Consider the following 17081-nt stretch of genomic DNA (forward strand, 5'->3'; position numbering starts at 1 on the left):
CAGGGGCTTCCCTGGTGGCACAGTGGTTAAGAATCTGCCTGCCAATGCAAGGGACACGGGTTTGAGCCCTGGCCTGGGAAGATCCCACATGCCGCGGAGCAACTAAGCCCGTGCGCCACAACTACTGAGCCTGAGCTCTAGAGCCCGTGAGCCACAACTACTGAGCTCATGTGCCACAACTACTGAAGGTTGCACGCCTAGAGCCCGTGCTCTGCAACGAGAAGCCACGACAATGAGAAGTCCGTGCACCGCAACGAAGAGTAGTCCCCACTCACCACAACTAGAGAAAGCCTGCGCACAGCAACCAAGACCCAAATAAATAAACAAATAAATTTATTAAAAAACAGGCAGCCATTTCCTTAACATATGATGAGATTCACTGACAATTCAGCTCACGTTTGTAAACAAAAGTTCACAACTTTTTAATGTCTAATTTTAAATATAAAATGCACAGCCAGGCACCAGATATTTGAGGAAAGACTCCAACAGGAAAGAGCAAAGCAATCTAAAAAGAAGTCAGAGGAAAGAGAAACACACCAAAAATATAAGTAATGTTAAGGAAACTAAAATATCCTCAGACAGGGCAACATGAAACAAGACCAGCATGCTATATAAAAGGACAATCCTAAAAAGAAAATGCTCTTGGAAATTAAACATGGAATAGTGGAAACAAATTCAATGGATGGCTGGAAGATAAAGTCAGGGAAATTTCCTACAAGAACTGAATAAATTATACTCCAATGAAGATGTTAAAAAAAAAAAAAGAACTGAATGAACCAGACCTTGAACCCCATTTTACAGCTTTGTTATCAGAATAGGTTTAAAGCTCTGGAAAGTAAAAAAGCTTTCTAGTTAGTAAGGATGACATTTCAGACAATTTCCCAGTACAGATTTTCTCCTAAAGTAGTTTGAATTACCTTGGGAAGGAGGAAAGTTAGGAAGATGAAAGTAGATTCAAGCTTTTAAAAGTCTTTTGAGGCAACTGTAAGGAGAAAGGGGGTTATTTAAAGGAATGATTTATCAAGTGCTGAATGATGTAACCTGTAAAATATTCTTTCATGTTAGCAAATTACGGGGACTTAGTGAGAGCTGTTTTGGTGCCATGTTTGAGTGGATTGAATTTTTGAAGTTGCTGATGTGTGTTAACACTACCACCCTTAAAAAGCAAAATTTCCTTCAAATATCTCCTTTACCCTGGCCTCTGCAGCAAATCCAAAATATTTGCCGTTAACAGTGTATGAGGCAAAAGGAAAATAGACTGCTGGATTTAAAAAAATGGCTCTTTTCATGACTCTAAATTTTCCATGACACTATATGTCACATTTTTGAACGCTAGGTCACAATTGTAATTAATGACTGTTTTTGACAGCAACAATTTTTTTCAAGACATTAAAATTTCATGTTCACACTGTGATTTTCAAAAGTAAAAGCTAAACTGCTATGTCATCAAAGTCGTGTCACTGTAAAAAATATAACATTAACAATCACATATCTACTAAAAAGAAAGTAGAGCACTATACAGGATAGGAATTTTGGGTGGGGGAGTAACAGAAAATATACTCGCCAATATATTGTATTTTTACTCATTATCATGATATTGACAATATCATAGACTATTTCCAGGACAGAAAACAGACACTAATTAGAATTACTAAGATTACTAAGGAAAAAAACCACACACAATTCATTATAACCTACATCAAAGCTGTCTACATACTTATCGTAGTGTGCTCTAGTCAGCAGATACAGCCTAAAGAAAAGGGTAGTTATTTAAAATACCTTAAACAGCTGCATATTCCCATATGGGAAATTATTGTATCAAATTAAGTAATATAACCATTGTAATATGATAAATGGATATTCTACCCTCAAAAAACATTGACACATTTTTTTCAACGGAGAGGAAAATTCAAAATTCAACATAAAAATGTTCAGAATGGGCAAATCTAGAGACAGAATGATTAATGGTTACCTAGGGATGGGGTGTTTGGGAGATGCAACTGGGTTGAATAATGTCTCCTCAAAACTCCAAAATGTGACCTTATTTGGAGACAGTGTCTTTGCAGATGTCATTGGTTAAGATATGGTCACAATGGATTATGAGGAGGGTAAGCTAAATCCAATGACTGTTGTTCTTATAACACCACATGAAGATGCAGAGAGACGAGACACACAGGGAAGAAGGCCCTGTGAAGACTGGGGCAGTGACTGAAGAGATGTAGTTATAAGCCAAGAAACACCAACATTTGCCGGCAGCCATCAGAAGCTACAGGAGAGGCATGGCAAGTTTTCGCCTCAGAGCCTCCAGAAGGACTCAACCCTAACAGCACCTTGATTTAGGATTTCTGGTCTCCCAAATTGTGAAAGAATAAATTTCTGTTGCTTTAAGCAACAAAGTTTATGGTGATTTGTTACAGGAGCCATAAGAAGGTAATACAGGGAAAATGGGGAGTGACTGCTAATGAGGACGGGGTTTCTTTTTGCGGTGAAGAAAGTGTTCCAAAATTATGGTGATGGTTGCATAACTCTGTGAATATATTAAAGACCATTGAATAGTACACTTTAAATCAGTGAACTGTATGACATGTAAATTATATCTTAATAAAGCTGTCATGTACATAAAACCTTACATAAATAGAAATATATCTACCATAATCTTTTTATAATTCCTTTTTCATATAAACATTTTTAGGTTTTAAGCTTATAACCCCCATTACAAAGAAAACAATAAAAAGTTAAAGAGAAACACTGTTTCACAAGTTCAAAAAACAACCATTACCTAACACATTTAAAATGAAGAATGAACTTAGCGGTCTACTTGAAGTTTAAAAATATTTAATATTACCAGGTAAAAACATGGATGGTGACAGCTTTACATGGCCCACTCCATACATTTCATAATGTAAAAGGGCAAAACATTACTTGGAAAGAAATGAAGAGTTGGTTTTGTAAAAGATTTACTGACCACATATAAGCAATTAATACAAGATGACAAATATTTAACTCACCTAAAAAACTTTTAGAGACAACTGGGTCAAATATCAATGATGTGCTCTGCTAAGGAAGAGAAATCATGTACCTTTCTAATCTGTAAGAAGTTCAAAATGTATAACTATCAGTGCTATTCTAGTGACCTAGAAATTTGCTATAAGTGGCTTTCTTTTGCTAGGTAATAATTCTTATAATGATTGGATTTTATTTAACAGAGTGAGCACTGAAGAGGCATAATCCTTTTTTAACCCCTGGGGAAAAAAGTGATATAAATTAGTGATGGGTACTAGGCTTGCCATTTTGTGTTAAAAAGATGGAACTATTTAATTGGACAGAATATATTTCATGAGGAGTTGGGTACATTTTTAACTCTCAAAATGTGTTTATGAAGTTTTGTGAGATATAAGTGTATGCTTTGACTCACTCTGGCTTGCTTTTAAAATGCAATACATTTGGCACTAAATGGAACAAATGAAGACAAGCAAAATTACGTGAGACTAAGCTGCTCCAACACAACTGCCTATCTTTGACTTACAATTCATACTATTTCTTAGTTCTTGACTGAACAGAAACAAACAGTCCTAACTACATAGCACTTCTATGATGTATGAAAATAGAATCTAGAGCTAAGATGAGGTTGCTTCTATGGTGAGTCAATCCCCCATTCTGCCATAATCATAGTTACAAATGTGAAATTCATTTAAGAATTCATACTTTCACCAAGTGCTTATAACTTTACAAGTTTTCTTGCTAGATATGTTCTTGGTTATGTGGCCAGCTGAAATATGGTCTTTGAATGAAGTAAGAAATCCCATATAAAATAAAATCTATTTTATAGGAATCTTACTTTACTTGAAACTTCCTTGAAAAGAACAAAACACCAAACTAAAACTTTGTAACCAAACTCTTGGAACAAAGCACTGGCGGCCATACTTTTGAGTCTCCAGTGAGTCTTGAAGTTCACTTATTTTTCATGTTTCAAGGGTTTCTTCATTTGCTCCACAAGTATCAACAACACAAATTAAACAACTTGTTACTGGAAAAGCTCGGACTTTGGAGTTGGCGATCCATTTGTCTGTTTCAGTGTTATATTCAAGGATGTGTCCTAATCGACCCACACCTTGAAAACCAGCCAAGACATAAACTACAGAGCCGACTGCTGCACATTTGACTGTTACACCCTTCCATGGCATTGGTGAGACCATCTTCCATTCGTTTAATTTAATATCGTAATATTCCACATTGTCCAGACCACCTTCAAAAGAATAAAACATGAACAGCTATATGAACAATTCTAAGATCTCTTAAAGTAATAATTCTTTGTATTTTTTCCAAACCTCTCATTATGAAAAACTTCAAACATGCAGGAGAGTTGTAAGAATTTTACAATGAATCCTCACATATCTACCATTTAAATTCCTATTCCTACTTGAACACAACAGAAATTTAACTTAATTTTCATTTGTCATTTTAGAATCATAAATACTTATATTTATTCTATAAAATTAAAGATGTTCTATCTGCTCTGGAAAAATTAAAAAGTAGACCAGTGAAGTTTCCTTCTGATTAAGTTTGATTATAATCATTCAAATATCCTTCTTTTTCCTTCTACCATTTATCTGTCAGCTGCTTATGAAAAACAGCAATGGATAGAGACAGAAGAAGGAAATAAAGCTATTTCTTTGTTATACTTAAGTAGTGATTAAAGGTACTGACTAAAATAAGCTTTATGGAATCTTATTTATAGATTCAGTCCAAATTCTACATTATTAAAAGCAATTATTTAAGATTCTTTAGTACAACATTATTTAAGAAAATAAAAAGATCAAATTTACTCATTTAAAAAAGTAGTACCGATATTTTCATGCAATGTTTAAAAATGTTTAGGAAACACTGCCATTCAGAGCCTGGATACAAGTCCTAAAAGTTAAATTAAAAAGTTTTAAAAGTTATGTTAAAGTGCAAATGTTTCTGTCACTCAACAGTTTTGTTTTGTTTTGTTTTTTAAATATTTAATTTATTTATTTGGCTGTGTCAGGTCTTAGTTGTGGCATGTGGGATCTTTAGTTGCGGTATGTGAACTCTTAGTTGCACCATGTGGGATCTAGTTCCCAGACCAGGAATCGAACCTGGGCCCCCTGCATTGGGAGCATGGAGTCTTAGCCACTGGACCACCAGGGAAGTCCCCACTCAATAGCTCTTAAGCTAATGTGATACCATTCCCCAGAGGGTATTTGGAAATGTGCTAAAGCCACCTGAGACTGTCACAATGACTGGTGGCTATTACCTACATTCATAGACAGAAATGTTAAACGTATTACAATGTTTCATAAACCGTTAGTTCACAGAAACTATAAAAAAAGAAGTCTAATGATGTATGTGATCAAGAAACATTTTCATAACTTAAGATAAGGAAATATCAGCAAATTCATTGCAAAAGTTGAAAAAGTGAACTAATTTCACATACCTAAGCCATTCTGACCACCCACAGCAAATATCTTGTCTTTTACAAATACCAGTCCATGATTCTTCCTGGCTTCAATCATTGGACACAGCTCAGTCCATCTGAAAAAACAAAGGAAAGTTTTTAGTATACATGTTCACAAGAAGTAAAAGGACTCATACGAATTTATAAAGTCTGTTATTCCAAGTAAGCGCTCATTTACCACTCACATATGTGTACACATGCACACACACACACACAAATGTGCGCCTGCATGTCTGGAAAGCTAGAAAACAAAAGTTTAACAGCGGTTTTCAGTAATTTATAGGTGGGGTAAATAGGGATTTTATTCCTTTCAACTCCAATAGGATATGGGAAACAGAGGATATCTGGAGACTATTAACATGTCTTTGGAAGACATCCATTTCCTATAGTTCACAATAACTTGTAAAACAGTAACAAACAAAACAGGGAAGATATGTAAGAAAATATAAGGTACTAATATGGTTTTAGTCACATGTGGTTTTAATTAATATTTACATACGGTAAGTAAAACAAATTTATCATGGGCCTCTAGCAATCAGCAAATTAGCATATCTGTTACTATTCACACATACATCTTTAAATATACACTTAGAACTTCAGGCAGCTCCTATCATTCTGTCACGTTTAATAACTTATTAGCATGTTGCTGTGATCACAGGCACTACTATAAAGAAAGAGATTGAGAATATAAATGTGGACACAAGGGTTGAAGGATACTAATTCACAGGTAGCAGCATTAAACACACAGACAATTTTGTTATTGTTTTCTATGAGATTCATCTCTCTCTCTCTCTTTTTTTTTTTTTGTGGTATGCGGGCCTCTCACCACCGTGTCCTCTCCCGTTGTGGAGCACAGGCTCCGGACGCGCAGGCTCAGCGGCCATGGCTCCGCCGCACGTGGGATCCTCCCAGACCTGGGCACGAACCCGTGTCCCCTGCATCGGCAGGCAGACTCTCAACCACTGCGCCACCAGGGAAGCCCTAATATGGTTACTCATAACTCTTCTTTTAAATAATTTAATACATTTAACTTTTCAAAACATAATTAGAGCATAATGATGAACTCTGAAATATCAACAACTCTTGTTGCCTTATATTTACATACTTTTGGTTTGTTTTAAAAATGGTTTGACAGTCACCACTCTCATTTTCTGAGCATTCAGTTAAAGTAAGTCCTCCTGTTTTTCAGGATGAACACACGTGCTCTTCCAGGTGAAAAGACAGGCATTCAGCTCGAAAGTGGGAGAGCCAGTACTCGACCTCCACAGCCTCTCCACACAGTGAGCTGTCAGTGTGTTAAACAGAGGATCTGACTTGGAAAAATTCAATATACATACCCCTTTCTTCTCTAAATATGTCTATGATATAAAATAAGAGAATGTTTTATATATATCTAAGTCTCCTCAAGGTTTAGAATTAAGGAACTTCGTGAAACATCCTTCCTCCTATAATTCACATGCAGAGTATGCACTAGGTCTCTGCTCTCTCCAACCTGAGTTTAGTGTTCAGTAGCTTTTCTCAAAATTCTAACTGTGGAAACTGTGTTGTGTTGTTTCCATAGGTTTCATTTCTTAGCTTCCAGTCGAACATATTCTAGTTAAAAAACACTTTAAAAATTGTCAAAATTGGGAAGAAACAGTTTTACAAAAAATACGTTGGATGGATACAACATATTAGAAAGGAAATCATAGTAGTATATAACATCTTTCATTATGAGATTTGGATAATCATATTCACACTAGCTTTTCACTTAGGAAAATTTAGAGAATATAGAGAATTCAAATTTAATACATAAGCTCAATATATACAAAAGAAATGCTAAATTGTGTAAGTTTTAAAATATTCCCCAAACTGATTATATTCACCTAGTTTTAAAAAATATTGAAGTTGTAGAATCCCTTTATACTCTTTCTCTGCACTGATACTGCCTGAATAAAGATCTCAGAATTTAGAAGCCTGGAGTTCATATGGTATGGGCTCTACTCCAAGATATTTTTTAGAAACGAAACAATAATTAGGCAGCAGAATGAATGAGATTACAGTTTTCCAACTAGTATGCTGTAATGCTTTTTGAGTATAGGATTTATGCGAGGTAAAGTAGAGACTGATACAGGAGGGAGGACAGTTGGTATATACCCTGCTCCTATGGTTTAGGACAAGAGGGGATGGATAGATAGCTGGATGGATGGATGATGGGATTAGGATAAGGTATATCTCCAGTGTGCCCTGGCAAGTACAAAGGTACAGTTTAAAAAAACATTGGGAGAAAGAGACTTCCGGGAAGATGGCGGAAGAGTAAGACGCAGAGATCACCTTCCTCCCCACAGATACACCGGAAATACACCTACATGTGGAACAACTCCTACAGAACACCTACTGAACGCTGGCAGAAGACCTCAGACCTCCCAAAAGGCAAGAAAACCCCCCCGTACCTGGGTAGGGCAAAAGAAAAAAGAATAAACAGAGACAAAAGGATAGGGACGGGACCTGCACCAGTGGGAGGGAGCTGTGAAGGAGGAAAGGTTTCCGTACACTAGGAAGCCCCTTCGCGGGCAGAGACTGCGGGTGGCGGAGGAGGGGAGCTTCGGAGGCGCGGAGGAGAGCACAGCAACAGGGTTGCAGAGGGCAAAGCGGAGAGATTCCCACACAGAGGAACGGTGCCGACCGGCACTCACCAGCCCGAGAGGCTTATGTGCTCCCCTGCCGGAGCGGGCGGGGCTGGGAGCTGAGGCTCGGGCTTCGGTCGGAGCGCAGGGAGAGGACTGGGGCTGGCGGCGCGAACACAGCGTGAAGGGGGTTAGTGCGCCACGGCTGGCCGGGAGGGAGTCCGGGGAAAAGTCTGGACCTGCCGAAGAGGCAGGAGACTTTTTCTTCCCTCTTTGTTTCCTGGTGCGCGAGGAGAGGGGATTAAGAACGCTGCTTAAAGAAGCTCCAGAGACGGGCGCGAGCCGTGGCTAAAAGCGCGGACCCCAGAGACAGACATGAGACGCTAAGGCTGCTGCTGCCGCCACCAAGAAGCCTGTGTGCAAGCACAGGTCACTATCCACACCCCCCTTCCGGGGAGCCTGTGCAGCCCGCCACTGTCAGGGTCCCGTGATCCAGGGACAACTCCCCCGGGAGAACGCACGGCGTGCCTCAGGCTGGTGCAACGTCACGTCGGCAGAGGCCGCCGCAGGCTCGCCCTGCACTCCGTGACCCTCCCTAACCTGGGCCTGAGTGAGCCAGAGCCTCCAAATCAGCGGCTCCTTTAACCCCGTCCTGTCTGAGCAAAGAACAGACGCCCTCCGGCGACCTACACGCACAGGCGGGGCCAAATCCGAAGCTGAGCCCCTGGGAGCTGTGAGAACAAAAAAGAGAAAGGGGAATCTCTCCCAGCAGCCTCAGAAGCAGCAGATTAAAGCTCCACAATCAACTTGATGTACCCTGCAGCTGTGGAATACATGAATAGACAACGAATCATCCCAAAATAAGGAGGTGGACTTTGAGAGCAAGATTTATTATTTTTTCCCCTTTTCTTTTTGTGAGTGTGTATGTGTATGCTTCTGTGTGAGATTTTGTCTGTATAGCTTTGCTTCCACCATTTGTCCAAGGGTTCTACCCGTCTGTTTTGGAAAACTTTTTTCTTAATAATTACTTTTTATTTTAATAACTTTATTTTATTTTACTTTATCTTTTCTTTCCTGCCTTCCCTCCTTTAGACAACGAATCATCCCAAATCGAGGAGGTGGACTTTGAGAGCAAGATTTATGATTTTTTCCCCCTTTTCCTCTTTTTGTGAGTGTGTATATGTCTGTGTGAGATTTTGTCAGTATAGCTTTGCTTCCACCATTTGTTCCAGGGTTCTATCCATCCGATTTTTTGTTTTTTTCTTATTATCTTTTTTATTTTAATAACTTTATTATATTTTATCTTACTTTATTTTACTTTATCATCTTTCTTTTTTCCCTTCCTTGCCTCCTTCCTCCCTCCCTCCCTCCTTCCTTCCTCCTCCTCCTCCTCCTCCCCTCCCCCTCCCCCTCCTTATTCTTATTCTTTCTACTTTTTCGCCCTTTTCTTCTGAGCCGTGTGGATAGAAAGGCTCTTGGTGCTGCAGCCAGGAGTTAGTGCTGTGCCTCTGAGGTGGGAGAGCCAACTTCAGGACACTGGTCCACAAGAGACCTCCCAGCTGCACATAATATCAAATGGTGAAAATCTCCCAGAGATCTCCATCTCAACACCAGCACCCAGCTTCACTCAACGACCAGCAAGCTACAGTGCTGGACATCCTATGCCAAACAACTAGCAAGACAGGAACACAACCCCACCCATTAGCAGAGAGGCTGCCCAAAATCATAATAAGTCGACAGACACCCCAAAACACACCACCAGACGTGGACCTGCCCACCAGAAAGACAAGATCCAGCCTCATCCACCAGAACACAGGCACTAGTACCCTCCACCAGGAAGCCTACACAACCCACTGAACCAACCTTAGCCATTGGGGGCAGACACCAAAAAAAACAGGAACTACGAACCTGCAGCCTCAGAAAGGAGACCCCAAACACAGTAAGATAAGCAAAATGAAAAGACAGAAAAACACACAGCAGATGAAGGAGCAAGATAAAAACCCACCAGACCTAACAAATGAAGAGGAAATAGGCAGTCTACCTGAAAAAGAATTCAGAATAATGATAGTAAAGATGATCCAAAATTGTGGAAATAGAATAGACAAAATGCAAGAAACATTTAACAAGGACCTAGAAGAACTAAAGATGAAACAAACAATGATGAACAACACAATAAATGAAATGAAAAATACTCTAGATGGGATCAATAGCAGAATAACTGAGGCAGAAGAACGGATAAGTGACCTGGAAGATAAAATAGTGGAAATAACTAGTGCAGAGCAGAATAAAGAAAAAAGAATGAAAAGAACTGAGAATAGTCTCAGAGACCTCTGGGACAACATTAAACGCACCAACATTCGAATTTTAGGGGTTCCAGAAGAAGAGGAAAAGAAAGGGACTGAGAAAATATTTGAAGAGATTATAGTTGAAAACTTCCCTAATATGGGAAAGAAAATAGTTAATCAAGTCCAGGAAGCACAGAGAGTCCCATACAGGATAAATCCAAGGAGAAATACGCCAAGACACATATTAATCAAACTGTCAAAAATTAAATACAAAGAAAGCATATTAAAAGCAGCAAGGGAAAAACAACAAATAACACACAAGGGAATCCCCATAAGGTTAACAGCTGATCTTTCAGCAGAAACTCTGTAAGCCAGAAGGGAGTGGCAGGACATATTTCAAGTGATGAAGGAGAAAAACCTGCAACCAAGATTACTCTACCCAGCAAGGATCTCATTCAGATTTGATGGAGAAATTAAAACTTTTACAGACAAGCAAAAGCTGAGAGAGTTCAGTACCACCAAACCAGCTCTACAACAACTGCTAAAGGAACTTCTCTAGGCAAGAAACACAAAAGAAGGAAAAGACCTACAATAACGAACCCAAAACAATTAAGAAAATGGGAATGGGAACATACATATCGATAATTACCTTAAATGTAAATGGACTAAATGCTCCCACCAAAAGACACAGACTGGCTGAATGGATACAAAAACAAGATGCATATATTTGCTGTCTACAAGAGACCCCCTTCAGACCTAGAGACACATACAGACTGAAAGTAAGGGGATGGAAAAAGGTATTTCATGCAAATGGAAACCAAAAGAAAGCTGGAGTAGCAATTCTCATATCAGACAAAATAGACTTTAAAATAAAGACTATTAGAAGAGACAAAGAAGGACACTAAATAATGATCAAGGGATCGATCCAAGAAGAAGATACAACAATTGTAAATATTTATGCACCCAACATAGGAGCACCTCAATACATAAGGCAAATACTAACAGCCATAAAAGGGGAAATCGACAGTAACACATTCATAGTAGGGGACTTTAACACCCCACTTCCACCAATGGACAGATCATCCAAAATGAAAATAAATAAGGAAACACAAGCTTTAAATGATACATTAAACAAGATGGACTTAATTGATATTTATAGGATATTCCATCCAAAAACAACAGAATACACATTTTTCTCTAGTGCTCATGGAACATTCTCCAGGATAGATCATATCTTGGGTCACAAATCAAGCCTTGGTAAATTTAAGAAAATTGAAATTGTATCAAGTATCTTTTCCGACCACAATGCTATGAGACTAGATAGCAATTACAGGAAAAGATCTGTAAAAAATACAAACACATGGAGGCTAAACAATACACTACTTAATAACGAAGTGATCACTGAAGAAATCAAAGAGGAAATCAAAAAATACCTAGAAACAAATGACAATTAAAACACAACGACTGAAAACCTATGGAATGCAGCAAAAGCAGTTCTAAGAGGGAAGTTTATAGCAATACAATCTTACCTGAAGAAACAAGAAGCATCTCAAATAAGCAACGTAACCATACACCTAAAGCAATTAGAGAAAGAAGAACAAAAGAACCCCAAAGTTAGCAGAAGGAAAGAAATCATAAAAATCAGATCAGAAATAAATGAAAATGAAATGAAGGAAACAATAGCAAAGATCAATAAAACTAAAAGCTGGTTCTTTGAGAGGATCAACAAAATTGATAAACCATTAGCCAGACTCATCAAGAAAAAAAGGGAGAAGACTTAAATCAATAGAATTAGAAATGAAAAAGGAGAAGTAACAACTGACACTGCAGAAATACAAAAGCTCATGAGAGATTATTACAAGCAACTCTACGCCAATAAAATGGACAACCTGGAAGAAATAGACAAATTCTTAGAAAGGCACAACTGCCAAGCAGCTGAATCAAGAAGAAACAGAAAATATGAACAGACCAATCACAAGCACTGAAATTGAAACTGTGATTAAAAATCTTCCAACAAACAAAAGCCCAGGACCAGATGGCTTCACAGGCGAATTCTATCAAACATTTAGAGAAGAGCTAACACCTATCCTTCTCAAACTCTTCCAAAATATAGCAGAGGGAGGAACACTCCCAAACTCATTCTACGAGGCCACCATCACCCTCATACCAAAACCAGACAAGGATGTCACAAAGAAAGAAAACTACAGGCCAATATCACTGATGAACATAGATGCAAAAATCCTCAACAAAATACTAGTAAACAGAATCCAACAGCACATTAAACGGATCATACACCATGATCAAGTGGGGTTTATTCCAGGAATGCAAGGATTCTTCAATATACGCAAATCAATCAACGTGATACACCATATTAACAAATTGAAGGAGAAAAACCATATGATCTCAATAGATGCAGAGAAAGCATTTGACAAAATTCAACACCCGTTTATGATAAAAACCCTGCAGAAAGTAGGCATAGAGGGAACTTTCCTCAACATAATAAAGGCCATATATGACAAAGCCACAGCCAACATCGTCCTCAATGGTGAAAAACTGAAAGCATTTCCACTAAGATCAGGAACAAGACAAGGTTGCCCACTCTCACCACTCTTATTCAATATAGTTTTGGAAGTTTTAGCCACGGCAGTCAGAGAAGTAAAGGAAATAAAAGGAATCCAAATTGGAAAAGAAGAAGTAAAGCTGTCACTATTTGCAGATGACATGATACTATACATAGAGAATCCTAAAGATGCTACCAGAAAACTACTAGAGCTAATCAATGAATTTGGTAAAGTAGCAGGATACAAAATTAATGCACAGAAATCTCTGGCACTCCTATACACTAATGATGAAAAATCTGAAACTGAAATTAAGGAAACACTCCCATTTACCAATGCAACAAAAAGAATAAAATATCTAGGAATCAACCAACCTAAGGAGACAAAAGACCTGTATGCAGAAAATTATAAGACACTGATGAAAGAAATTAAAGATGATACAAATAGATGGAGAGATATACCATGTTCTTAGATTGGAAGAATCAACATTGTGAAAAGCTACCCAAAGCAATCTACAGATTCAATGCAATCCCTATCAAACTACCACTGGCATTTTTCACAGAACTAGAACAAAAAATTTCACAATTTGTATGGAAACACAAAAGACCCCGAATAGCCAAAGCAATCTTGAGAACGAAAAATGGAGCTGGAGGAATCAGGCTCCCTGACTTCAGACTATACTGCAAAGCTACAGTAATCAAGACAGTATGGTACTGGCACAAAAACAGAAAGATAGATCAATGGAACAGGATAGAAAGCCCAGAGATAAACCCACACACATATGGTCACCTTATCTTTGATAAAGGAGGCAGGAATGTACAGTGGAGAAAGGACAGCCTCTTCAATAAGTGGTGCTGGGAAAACTGGACAGCTACATGTAAAAGTATGAGATTAGATCACTCCCTAACACCATACACAAAAATAAACTCAAAATGCATTAAAGACCTAAAGTAAGGCCAGAAACTATCAAACTCTTAGAGGAAAACATAGGCAGGACACTCTATGACATAAATCACAGCAAGGTGCTTTTTGACCCACCTCCTAGAGAAATGGAAATAAAAACAAAAATAAACAAATGGGACCTAATGAAACTTCAAAGCTTTTGCACAGCAAAGGAAACCATAAACAAGACCAAAGACAACCCTCAGAATGGGAGAAAATATTTGCAAATGAAGCAACTGACAAAGGATTAATCTCCAAAATTTATAAGCAGCTCATGCAGCTTAATAACAAAAAAACAAACAACCCAATCCAAAAATGGGCAGAAGACCTAAACAGACATTTCTCCAAAGAAGATATACAGACTGCCAACAAACACATGAAAGAATGCTCAACATCATTAATCATTAAAGAAATGCAAATCAAAACTACAATAAAAAAAAAAAAACTACAATGAAATGTCATCTCACACCAGTCAGAATGGCCATCATCAAAAAATCTAGAAACAATAAATGCTGCAGAGGGTGTGGAAAAAAAGGAACACTCTTGCACTGCTGGTGGGAATGTGAATTGGTACAGCCACTATGGAGAACAGTATGGAGGTTCCTTAAAAAACTACAAATAGAACTACCATATGACCTAGCAATCCCACTACTGGGCATATACCCTGAGAAAACCGAAATTCAAAGAGTCATGTACCAAAATGTTCATTGCAGCTCTATTTACAATAGCCCGGAGATGTTAACAACCTAAGTGTCCATCATCGGATGAATGGATAAAGAAGATGTGGCACATATATACAATGGAATATTACTCAGCCATAAAAAGAAACGAAATTTAGCTATTTGTAATGAGGTGGATAGACCTAGAGTCTGTCATACAGAGTGAAGTAAGTGAGAAAGAGAGAGACAAATACCGTATGCTAACACATATATATAGAGTTTAAGGAAAAAAAAAATGTCGTGAAGAACCTAGGGGTAAAACAGGAATAAAGACACAGACTTACTAGAGAATGGACTTGAGGATATGGGGAGGGGGAAGGGTAAGCTGTGACAAAGCGAGAGAGAGGCATGGACATATATACACTACCAAACGTAAGGTAGATAGCTAATGGGAGGCAGCCGCATAGCACAGGGAGATCAGCTCGGTGCTTTGTGACCACCTGGAGGGGTGGGATAGGGAGGGTGGGAGGGAGGGAGACGCAAGCGGGAAGAGATATGGGAACATATGTATATATATAACTGATTCATTTTGTTGTGAAGCAGAAACTAACACACCATTGTAAAGCAACTATACTCCAATAATTAAAAAAAAAAACATTGGGAAGTATTAAGTGTGATGATCTCAAGAGATTTCCTAGTCTAGACACTTAGCAAAAGATATGTTTCAAGATAAGCTTCTTTCAATTCTATCCCTAACATGGGTGACTAGTTGAGCAAAAAATGAGAAAAGAAGAATTGTAATTGCACTTTTCTTTGGGAAAGGAGTTACTGATTTTGCTTCCTTAAATCCTTCAAAAATAGGTGGGGAGCATAAATAACTACAAATGACAATCATATTTTATAATTAAATCTTTATGCTTAATTTAATAAAAGCAATAGCTGGAGTAGAAGACTTCTATGTTTTGTAGCCTGGAAATATTTCCAAGTACAAAATTTGAGCATAAGAGTTTTGGTGCGGCTCTTTGGCATAACATTTATGTTGAACATATTTGCCCAATAACTTGTTCTAGTAAAGGAAGAACAATCCTTTCAAACGAGCAAGTTAATTTTCTTATTGAAGGTCTTTGGATGTTTCTGATTATCAACAAAAGGTCTGACTGGAACATCACCTGCGTTCATTTTCTTGTTAGTTAATTACACTATACTTACCACCCCCCACTATCAATAACTGGCTCATATCCTTTGGCTGTATTGAATGGGTTCCATCATTAATTACAAGATCAGAAAAACGGGCTACCCGTTTATTTCTTTGTATTTTGCCTTTTAAAAGCATTTATTTTACTTCCCAGTTGACTTAAGAATATTTTACTTAGGGACTTCCCGGGTGGTCCAGTGGTTAAGCCTCTGTGCTCTCAATGCAGGGGGCCCGGGTTTGATCCCTGGTCAGGGAACTAGATCCCACATGCCGCAACTAGGACATGGCGCAGCCCAGTAAATAAATATTAAAAAAAAAAGAATAATTTTATTTAATAAATATGAATCCAAACATACTTTAGCAAGCACAAACTCAAAAAAGACATTATACCTAGGGGTATGATTCATTAATGCCACAAACCAATACATAATATTTCTAATTAAAGGCAAATTTACCACTGGTCATAAATTGTTTCCCCCTCTCTACACTTCCCGATCTCTCAAACAAAAATATTTTGAGTTTGATGAATCAGTCATATTTTCTTATTCACAGACATTTATTTATTGCACAAGCAGGAATAGATAGAGAGGGGCTCCCATAGGGTATGAGGTCAAGCTATCTCTTAAGGTGTAGAGGAAGGGTCAAGGCTATAAACATGCCCCTGACCCTAGCACATTCAAAAATCCTTCTGCTGGGTTCCTTCTGCCTTTTGACATCTTCTTCCATTGAGCTTATAGAATACAATTAATTGTGTAGTAAGAGTTTTAAACTGATACATACGTTTCTGTGGCAGGATCATAAACTTCACAGGAATTCAGTACTCGCCCAGAAACATTGTTCCCTAAACTTCCACCGCAAACGTAGATCAGGCCGTTGGCTTCCACCATCCCATGGCTGCAGCGCTGAGTCAGCATGCTGGGCTTTGTGTGCCAGCTTTCAGTTCTTGTATCATAGCACTCAAATAAATACAGAGCCGAGTTTCCTGTAAAAGAAAAGGACCCCATCTTGCTTAACTTAGTGTGTATGTGGGCCTGGAGTGAGTTGACCGTAGAGTTGAATCATTAATTACTGGAGGAAAGAATTTAGGGTTGGAGAGTCTTTTCTCTACTCTATCAACAACAACAAAACGTAGAAATAGTTTCAGAAAAAGCTACCTCTGTTTGTATAGACCTTGGAAAATATTCAGAAAAGGATCTGCTGGAGACTTATTAATTGGTAATTAAACAACAACAAAAAATAAATTGGTTTGATTTCAAAAGATTTTCAAATTAAATAAGAAACATTATGTATGTCTTCCAGCCCAGTTATGATGATGGGAATTAACTGAACCTCAAATGTTTATAGAGAGGGGGAAAAA

The 17081-nt window shown here is 38.1% G+C and overlaps 1 protein-coding gene across 2 annotated transcripts in view; it reads right to left on the reverse strand.

Moving 5' to 3' along the window:
- Positions 1–130: 130 nt before the first annotated feature.
- Positions 131–17081, reverse strand: part of KLHL7 (kelch like family member 7) — a 67231-nt gene continuing 50280 nt past the window's right edge. For both annotated transcript variants that reach the window (XM_060020390.1, XM_060020391.1), the window contains 3 exons: positions 16505–16706; positions 5459–5556; positions 131–4246 (listed from right to left, as the gene is read on the reverse strand). In XM_060020390.1, coding sequence (XP_059876373.1) covers positions 3963–4246; positions 5459–5556; positions 16505–16706 — 584 coding nt within the window. In that variant the 3' untranslated portion in view covers positions 131–3962. The remainder of the gene's footprint in view (positions 4247–5458; positions 5557–16504; positions 16707–17081) is intronic.

The sequence above is a fragment of the Delphinus delphis genome, chromosome 9, assembly GCF_949987515.2.
Source record: "Delphinus delphis chromosome 9, mDelDel1.2, whole genome shotgun sequence".
NCBI classification, from domain to species: Eukaryota; Metazoa; Chordata; class Mammalia; order Artiodactyla; family Delphinidae; genus Delphinus; species Delphinus delphis.